Source organism: Orycteropus afer, unplaced genomic scaffold (genome assembly GCF_000298275.1).
Source record: "Orycteropus afer afer isolate SDZICR_OR568_19922 unplaced genomic scaffold, OryAfe1.0 scaffold00368, whole genome shotgun sequence".
In the NCBI taxonomy this organism is placed as follows: domain Eukaryota; kingdom Metazoa; phylum Chordata; class Mammalia; order Tubulidentata; family Orycteropodidae; genus Orycteropus; species Orycteropus afer.
In genome coordinates, this window is record NW_006921955.1 from 715,750 (window position 1) to 726,283 (window position 10,534).

The window sequence follows — 10,534 nt, forward strand, 5'->3', positions numbered from 1 at the left end:
TTGATTTTTTCTATAGCCCTCTATTTTCTGTTTCATTGATTTCTGCTCGAATCTTGATTATTTCCTTCCTTCTGGTGACTGTAGGCTTTTCTTGTGATTATTAGTAGCATCTATAAATCTCAAACTTTGACTGCCACTGGAATCAACCTATAAGGAAACCCTAATATTTAAATGAAATCAAATCATAGGAACTTTAAGACACAGCACCTGATAGTATGGAAATGATACCAGAATGAAAATTCAAACAGGAAAAACGCTTAATTTGGGGGAACTGGCATATGACAAGGAACACCGGTGGGGCAGTGGTAAAGTGCTCAGGTACTAACTATACGGTCGGCAGTTTGAACCCACCAGCCAGCCACTCCTCCAGAGAAAGATGTGGCAATTTGCTTCCATAAAGATTTATAGCCTCGGAAATGCTATAGGACAGTTTTACTCTGTCCTATAGGGTCACTTTGAGTCGGCATTGACTAGATGGCAGTGGGTCTGGTTTGGCATGTGACAAAAAGTCCCTGAGTGAATCAAATGGTTCACACTTAACTACTAAAATAAAGGTTGGTGGTGTGAACCTACGCAGTGGTTCCACGGAAGAAAAGGTCTAGTTACCTGTTTTTGTAATAATTACAGCCAAGAAAACCATATAGAATACATTACAATTGACTCAAAGGCAACAGCATTTTTTTTTCTTCTCTGAAGAGGCATTTGCAATGAAATGAAACTGAAAGTGAAATTAACTCCCAACTTACACAAACTGAGAAATGCACTAGTGCCTGAACACTGCACTGCATGTCTTAGTCATCTCACTAAGTACAAAAAAAAAAAGGAAGAAAAACCAAACTCACTACCGTTGAAACCAAGTGGAGTCAAAGTTCAGTCTGCATCCCTGGTTGAAGTATAACAAGTAAATATGGTAACTCAGTTCCTTAAGAACTTAATGGAATGAAAGCTCAACTATCATCACCTCCCACCCGGGTAAAGACAGACAGGACCTCAGCTGAAGACAAAGAAATAAACATGATAAATCAGTTCCTTAAGAACTGAATGGAATGAAAGGTCAATTTACACATTCTCTCCATGTTATCCCCCTAGAAACAGGTGAGAAGTACCTTAACACGTTTCAGGAGACAACTTGAAAATTAACCTCCGCCCGCGGACATCCGCAGTAAGACAAACAGGAACAAAGTTGCTGGGAACTGACATTCTTCCCTCTGCCCAAGCCCCCAATCAGTTGATGAAAGAAAGCCGGTGTGACTCATCCAGTGCGCAAGCGCACTGCATTAAAAATGATTGTCCCTTTAAACTGAGGCGAAGGAGGTATCAACCAATCCTCAGTTAATTCACACCCAAATTCCTTAAGTTTTTATGAATATGTATAACCACTCCTCTCCTGAAACTTATACTGTATCCCAACTGCCCGTGTCTCCTTGCATTGCTGCTTTGCAATAAGTAATTTTCTCTCCTGTTCATCACTTGGTGTGTAAACTGTTTTGGCCTAATTGAGCACCGGGCAGGGACCCACGTTTGGTCCAACATCACCGTCAAGTTAGATCCAACTCATAGTGACCTCTCCTTGGGTTTCCAAGACAGTATCACTATGACAACAGATTGCCCAACCTTCCTTCCGAGGACTGGCTGGTGAGTTTGAACTGTCTGCCTTCTAGTTAGCAGTCAAATGCCTTAGGTGCTCCACCAGCAGAGCTCCCAAGAAAATTCACTCTCAGTATCCCAAGCAGTTTATCAATACTAACTCCACGCTATTACCTCACAAACAAAAAAAGACTATGCAGGAATCTACTGGTAGCCAAAATTAGCAGAAGAGCTAGGGAGTCAAGAGAAGGAATCAGAAAATAAAGTGTGTCTAGGTTTCTATGCAGATCATAAAAAATTATGGTTAACACTGAGAAGAAAGGAATTCCAGAACACTTAATTATGCTCATGGGAAACCTGTACATAGATCAAGAGGCTGTCATTAGAACAGAACAAAGGGATACCAAATGGTTTAAAATCAGGAAGGGTGTGCGTTAGTATTATATCCTTTTACCACACTTTTTCAATCTGTATGCTGAGCAAATAATCTGAGAAGCTGGACTATATGAAGAATGTAGCATCAACACTGGAGGAAGACTCGTTAAAAACCTGCAATATGCAGACAGCACAACGCTGCTAGCTGAAAGTGAAGATGACTTGAAGCACTTACTGAGGAAGATCTAAAGACTAGTCTTCAGTATGGATTACACTTCAACATAAAGAAAACAAAAATCCTCACAACTGGACCAAAAAGAAGTCACTTTGAAGAGTAAGGTGTGCCTAACAAAGTCATGGTATTTTCAGTCACATCATATGCATGTGAAAGCTAGACAATGAACAGGGAAGACGGAAGAAGGGTTGATGCCTTTGAATTGTGGTGTTGCTGAAGGATGCTGAAAATACCATGGACTATCAGAAGAACAAACAAATCTTGGTTCTTCTTCTTGTGCAGCCAGAATGTTCCTTGGAAGCAAGAATGGCCAGCCTTCGCTTCACCTACTTTGGTCATGTTGTCAGAAAGGATCATTCCCTGGAGATCATACTTCTTAGAGAGAGAAAAAGGGGAAAATCCTCAATGAAATGGACTGACACAGTGGCTACGACAATGGGCTCAAGTATAGCAAGGATTGTGAGGATGGCACAGGACTGAGCAGTGTTTAGTTCTGATGTACATAGGGTCACTACAAGTTGGAGCTGACTCAACAGCACCTAACAACAACAGGTTTCTGTGAGCAAATATTCCACAAAAGCATATAAATTAGCAACTTTAAGGTTAGACTCTAGTCCCTGCCTAGGTTAGGAAATGGGAGAACTGAATACTTTTATTGCAGTCTGGGGATAACCTAAATATTCTGACCAATCTCGCAGGGGACATCAAGCTCAATTGCCACAATATGGTAAACAAAAATACTGTTTACAACTTACTTCAGTCAGTAGCGACAGGGTCTTAAAAGCTTGCAAGCAGCCATCTAAGATACAACACTGGTCTGTCCTCATTTGGGGTAAAGAAAAGTGAAGAAAACCAAAGACACCTGGAAATGGTCCAAAGGACTAATGGACCATGAGAACCTCAGCCTATATGACCCTCAGACCAGAAGAATTAGATGATACCTGGCTACCACTATCAACCACCCAAAATTAGAGATACTGGATAGAGTGGGAGCAAAATGTGAAACAAAACTCAAAACAATAAAAAAAGAGTAAGCTTACTGGTCTGACAGAAATTGGTGAAATTCCAAAGAATATAGCTGAGTCACCCTTGGGCCTGGAATTGAACTCACTCCCATGACTTAACTTTCAGACAAACAGTAGGTTGTTGTTGTTGTTATGTGCCGTCAAGTCGGACCTGACTCAGAGTGACCCCTCCTTGGGTTTCCGAGGCAGTATCACTACGGAAGTAGATTGCCCAACCTTCCTTCCGAGGAGTGGCTGGTGGGTTTGAACCGCCAGCCTTCTGGATAGCAGTCAGGTGCCTTAGCCACTATGCTACCAGAGCTCCCAAACAGTAGATAGTAGGAGCCAAACACCTACACCAGGGAGATGCATTCCTTACAACAACCAACCATGGGAGATCAGAAGGACAGCATTTGCACAGGGAGAAAGGTAAGGAGGCAGGAATGCATAGGCAAAAAAGACACAGGGAAAAGGGCAATTACAGCAAAGAAGTGGGAAGAGAGCTGTTACACTGTGGGAAATGTAACCAGTGTCACAAAACGTGTATGAACTGTTGAATGTAAAATGAATTTGTTTTGTAAACTTTCACCTATATCACAGTAAGTTTAAAAAAAAAAAAATCTGACCATTCAATTACCCATGCAAAATATATTATTGAGAAATAACTCATACTCATCCCATGTACAACAGTGAAACACTGCCCAATCCTGAACAATCTTCACGACTGTTGATACGCTCAAGTCTGTTGTTGCAGTCAGTATTTCAAGCAACTTTCTATGTAGGGGGCCAAATTTAGGGGCATGTTATAGGTCTGGGAAGGTATGCATTGCTAACTATCAGGTACTAGCTTAACTAACCAAAAGCAAACCAACCACCATTCAGTCAGTTTAGACTCATAGAGACCCTTTAGGACAGAGCAGAACTGCCCCTCAAAGGGTTTCCAAGGCTTTATATCTTTATGGAAGCAGACTGTCTCATCTTTCTCCTGCAGAGCAGATGGTGGGTTCAAACCATTGACCTGGTTAGCAGTCGAGTGCTTTAATCACTGCACCACCAGAACCCCTTTTACTAGCTTTTCTACTGTTTCGTAACTCCATCACCTCAAAGAAGACAGGAGGAGCTGGTGGTTTGGTTCTGTTTAGGGGACAGAGAAATGACAAGTCTATTTTTTTACATGAGAAGCCAATTCTACAGAATTTCTCTCCCTCTGCAAAGAAGCTTCCCATATTACCAACCTTGTCTTTGAAGAAAGGGGACTCCAATGTTTTATTAAAAAATAAAAAAACAAGGTATCACTTGGGCTAGGAGGGGCCTTCAATATTACCAAGCCTCACTTTACGGATTAGGCAGATGTGGGTACCCTACTTAGAGTGCATATTGGTTCTGTTAGAACCTAGGACTAGAAACCAGCTCTGCTGACTCCATTCTAATCACTGCTCCTTCAATTTCGCTCATCCTCCCAACACTAATGGTGATTCACATCACCAAAGATGCATATGCTGTTTAACTAGAAACAAAATTAGATATGTAAACTAAACCTCCATGCGTTTTCTAGTATCATTCATGTGCTAAATGGACTATATATATATCTATATATATATATATATCTCCTTTCTAAAGTTGGGCCTTGAAGAAATGGCAAACTTTTAATACAAATTCTTTATGCTTAGTATGCCACCGTGAAGACCCAAAGTTATGCTGACCGGCCTATTTTGCTGAATCCTGACCAATTAAATCTGGGCTTGCCTGTACTGCTCTCAGAACCCACCCAATCTCACGTAAAACTAGAAAAAGAGATTGACCTGAACATGCTCCTCAGCGGGATCCTGGGGGTTGCAGTTTCCGAGTAATTTCTGCTCCCCTTCCGCCTGACCAATCCTCCAACCAGCCTGGAGAATGAGAAGGTAGGCAGGAAGCAGAAGCTGCTCAGCCTACAACTTCCCTGTCAGCTATCTGGTAACGTTTAGGGCCTGTCTAAGCACTCTCGGCCAGAAATTGCACCATAAAATTTCTATCAACTGTCACATGTATGGAGAATTCTGAAATAACCCAATTACTTATATGAACTGTCCCATGTTTGGTGCTTTTTTAAACAATAACCAAATTATCTACTTTAACGTTCTGTCTAATGATGAGAAACCACCAGCAATGCTTATTACTAATGACTTCGACCCTTAAAAAGGAGGAGCTTTCCGAGAGGTGGCAGGCGCGCTCCCTTCTGATCTTCTCTCCCTCCATCAATGCCGGCCACAGCAAGCAGACGGGCCTCGACTCCCAGGTCTTCACTCCCCACTTCAGCCGCGACGCGAAACTCCCTCCACCCTGAGCTTCTCCTGACTTGGGGCCTCAGAGTTGAAGGGGACGCGCGGCAACACACGCGAGCGCTCACCGAGCTGCCACCCGCGGCCTGCGCACCCGTGCGCTTCTCAAGCATGGCTCTTGCCTCCAGCTCCGGCGATACCTGCTCCTCCGGCTCGGGCGGCAGCTCCACCCTCATGTCGTGGTCATGGCCGTGCCAGCTCAGGACGCTCCGGGACGAGGGCAACGCCGCGAAGGCGGCAGCTGGGCCCGCGCCCGCATGGGCACCGCAGCCCGCAGCGGCCTGGGGGTTGGGCGGCGGTGCCAGCGACGACGAAGAGAATAGAAGAATGCAAACAAATCTGGAGCCGCGGAGACTTAGCAGGACTACAGGTTAGGGTCCACACACCGCACCAACCGCACGGACCACGACACTCCTAGAGGCCTGCGTCTTCAGTGGCCTGTGAGAGGTTAAGGATTTCGCGTCCCGCCTGACGCCGCAAACCGGTTCACCCACCACCCCGCCTACAGGCCAGCTCTCTACAGCCGACCACGCCCCACATCTACAGCTATGTCCGCCCACTTCAGTCCCCGCCTCCACGTCTCCGCTTTTGCGTCAGGGATTACGCAGCACGCCCAATATACGTCATCTCCAGGGTCACCCAGCCCTATTCCCACCCACCCTCACCCATCCCCCAGGCTAGGGGTGGAGTCTGGCGAGAGGTGGATTTGTAGAGCGCTGCAAATTCTACTTTGAAGAGAAGGTGGCGAGAGTTCTCTCCTATAGCTTGGACATATTATCAGAGGGGACCAGACCATGGACAAAAGGACATCATGCTTGGTAAAGTAGAAGGTGAGCAAAATAGTGGAAGACCTTCAAGGAGATGGATTGACGGAGTGGCTGTAACAATGGGCTCAAGCAGAGCAATGGTCGAGCAGTGGTGATAATGGCCCAGGGCGAGGCAATGTTTCCTTCCGTTGTACAATGGGCTGCTAACAACAACATCTAGTATGTAAACAGTCACGTTCTGACAAGAGAGCCCTCTGGTCTGGAATCGCGAACTCGAGGAGGGGCATATGGCTACAGTATTCTGTTCCTCATCCAAAATATGAAGCGAGCCTGATGGCACTTTACTTTGTGGGAAAAGCTCAGTCGTAGGAATCACGTAGACCAGAGACAAAGATGGTACCAACAGGACATATATGAACTGATTACTCAAAGTCATGGACCCTCACTTGTTAAATGATGTCAATAACCTACTGTAAGTGCAAACAAGCACACTGCACTGCCGTGGAGTCTGATCCGACTCAAAGCGACCCCTCCTTGGGTTTCCAATGTTATGGGTTCCAATTAAAATAATAGCCACTATAATGTTCGCGTTTTTTAGAAAAAGGTTTTATTCAGGCTAGCCGACTGCAGGGAGCTGAAGCGCGCTCCTAGGCTGCAATGCCTTATTCTCCCAAGACGCCGAGTTATATAGGTTAGGATTACTTCCTGACACATGGAAATTGTTTTTTTTTAATTCTCTTTGTTTCAGAGGCTCGGGACACTGTTTATCTCAGGTGCATCCTGTTTATCAGGGAATGAGGGGTGTTTTTCTCAGGTGCATCCTGTTTATCAGGGGGTGAGGGGTGCCCTTCTCATGTTTTTCTCTGGTACAGCTACCATACCCAGGTGGTGTCACTAAGGAAACCTTCCTTCCGAGGAGTGGCTGGTGGGTTTGAAATGTCAGCCTTCTAGTTAGCAGTCAAATCTCTTAGACACTATGCCACCAGAGCGCCTATAACCTACATTAGGTACCAAAAACCAGGACCAAAACCACTGCCATCAAATCCGACCCCATTGGGTTTCCAAGGCTGTAAATCTTGAGGAAAATAGATTGCCTCGTTTTCCTCCTGCCAAGCAGCTGGTGGGTTTTGACCACCGACCTTCTGGGTAGGAGCCAAGTGCCTTAACCACTATACCACCAGAGCTCCTTTATATTAGGTGTGGTGTACTAAAATCAGCTGAAATTAATCCTTATTCTATAAATATCATTGTCATTATCACTGTTCCACAAAAACCTCATGAGTTACTACATACTATTTTGCTGATGCTGACCCAAAGCCTCAGAAGGAAAAGGTTTGGCCAGTTACAAAGCTAAAATAATATGTAGGACCTGCTTCAGAAATTTGGAATACAAATGACGTCAGAATGTTTTTTTCCTATTAGATATTTGAGCATCCCACGCTTACTTCAAAAGATAATGAGTACCTCTGTTGAAGACCATATGTCTTCTATGTTATTAAAGACTCCCAGATGGACTTTAGAATAGAATTAAGTCAAACCAGTCCACTATTGATTTGTATCTTACAGCCTGGTCATGTAGAATCCCAAAGATTCTTGTGTGATCCACTATAATGTATCTGCTGGCCAGTGCCCCTTCTAGGTCCTGAGCTGGGACAAACTTGGTATAGCTTAATTTACTTTCAGTGTTAAGACATTAAGGAGCTCTGGTGTCGTGGTGGTTAAAGCATTTGGCTGCTAACCAAAAGGTTGGCAGTTAAAACCCACCAGCAGCTCCACAAGAAAAAGATGAGGGAATTTGCTTCTGTGAAGATTTCTAGCCTTGGAAACCCTAAAGGGGCAATTCTACTCCATCCTATGGGGTCACTGAGTCACAATCGATTCAATGGAAGTGAGTGTGGTTTTTCAGTTTGGTTAGGGACATGGAGGAGCCCTGGTGGTGCAGTGGTTAAGCACTTGGCTATTAAGCAAAGGCCAGGTGTTCAAACTCACCAACCACTCAAAGGAGAAAAATGTAGCAGTCTGCTTCTGTAAAGTTATAGCCTTGGAAACCCAATGGGGCGGTTCTATTCTGTTGGAATCAATTAGCAGTGGGTTTGGTTTGGGGGTTTTGGGTAAAACATTGCTTCCTAAAGCACATTGATGTCCAAAATCTGCCCTTCCTATAAGAACACAAAAGTCCTATTTTGGGGCTCAAGTAGTTTACATAGCCCACACTCTATAGTTTGCAGGGACATTACTGCTACATGGCCTTGGTTGAGAACTCCAGTCCACACTAAGAGATTGACAGGATTCCTAGAAGTTGCCAGCCTTGGACTGAGAGCAGGAAATTCCTACCAACAAGATCTCAGCCAGATTGCCCTCACCCTCTACCTAAACATATTCAGAGAAGAGGATATGTTAAACAGATCTTATCGATAATTATCGTTTGTTGAAATTGAATCCTTTTACTGAACCAATGGCTGCCTGCATATTTCAGCCATGCTTTGATTCTGGTTCTGCCTTCTGTACTTAATTATACATGTTTAGAATGCAGAGGTGAACCTGTTGTCTTCCTTATTAATCCTCCAAATATATACCAGTTGTGAAAATCTCAATTAAAAATACAATGCCAAAAATATAATACAGTGAGAGCTGGAACTCAAAGGGGGTGCTTTGTTTTTCTGGGCCTCACAAGTTTTCCACCTTTGACAGGATGCAGTCTTTCCAGTTTTCTATCACTCATTTTACTGGAAAATATTTGAGTTTTCTTCTCTGCCATGTTCCCACCTTGCACAGGTTCCACCTTTTGCAGGTTGTATTGTACAATAAATAATACTTGATGGTGGCACTGTGAAGTCTGTTCCCTTGATTTGGAGATTCATAGAAGTAATTTTTAAGACATTCTTTATTGCATTAGGTTGACACTTATACCAAAGAAATTATATAAGTGTATAGACCCTTGTGCTGTCCTTCTAATTAATTTTGCACTAATCAATATTAAAGGCATCAGGTTCCTTATAATTTAATTCAGCATCATAGGCTCTAGGAAGGAGCTCTGGTGGCCCAGTGGTTAAGGGCTCAGGTGCACTCAAGTCAGTGGTTTGAAATGTCATAGTGAAAAAACTACAAGGCTATTTAAAACGTAGAGTTTATTATGGCAAAAGAGCACTTTGCAAAATGGGAAACACAGAGTCGAGAACGTCTTGACAAAGTGCTCCAGGACTGCAAAATGGTACAACCAGTGTGGAAAATGGTATGGCGTTTCTTTGAAAAACTGAAAATAGAAATACCATTTGATCCAGCAATTCCATTACTAGCAATATATCCTAAAGAGGTAAGAGACAGGACACAAACAGACATATTCACACCATATTCATCGCACCACAATTCATATAGCTAAGAAATGGAAACAAGCTAGATGGCATCAACAGATAAATGGATAACCAAATTATGGTACATTCACAAAATGGAATACTATGCTACATTAAAGAATATTGAAAAATATGTGAGTCATCTCACAACATGGATGAATTTGGAGGACAATATGCTGAGTGAAATAAGTCAATTGCAGAAGGAGAAATACTGTATGAGCCAATTATTGTGAAAAGTCAAGGAGGGGTTTGCTTTGGGAAGGGAACTCACTTTGTAGGTTACTAGGGATGGGAGGGAAGGGGAGGAAAATTTTCATAGTTGGGGATCACATGTTGCTTAGGGTAAGGGAAGAGATGGTATGGTAAGAGTCTGACCAGCATGACGACACTGGGGAGAGGAAGGACACTGAAATGTACATATAAGATAAAGATAACAGAGGCAAATTCTAGTATGTTCACAATACTGCATTACCACTAACACCAAACACCAGGCTATAGATAATAGACAACTGAGGAGACAAGTACATAGACAACTGAGAAGATCATGTGGGGGTCGGTGAACAAGGATGTACCTTAGACCAAGGATAGATCTAGTTGAAGATAATCTTACATAGATACTAGTGATACAAAATTAGCCACATTCATTGCAGAAGCAACAGAAGACAGAATTGGAGTAACCTCTCAGAGACAACCAAACACCTTGAAAAAGAGAATCACCAGACCTGCCAACTCAAAACCATAAGTATTGGGGGACACCAAGGTCAATTGGCACAACATAGTACATAAAAATCTTGTTCCACAATCTACTTTGGTGAGTAGCAACTGGGGTCTTAAAAGCTTTTGAGAGGCACTCAAGATGCAACTATTGGTCTCCTGTCATCCGAAGCAAAGAAGG

The 10,534-nt window shown here is 43.3% G+C and overlaps 1 protein-coding gene across 1 annotated transcript in view; it reads right to left on the reverse strand.

Annotated features, from left to right (window-relative positions):
- MFSD14B (major facilitator superfamily domain containing 14B) overlaps positions 1 to 5,698 on the reverse strand; it is a 229,939-nt gene extending 224,241 nt beyond the window's left edge. The window contains exon 1 of the mRNA XM_007953001.2: positions 5,591 to 5,698. Within this exon, the coding sequence (XP_007951192.1) occupies positions 5,591 to 5,698 (108 nt within the window). The remainder of the gene's footprint in view (positions 1 to 5,590) is intronic.
- Positions 5,699 to 10,534: the final 4,836 nt, after the last annotated feature.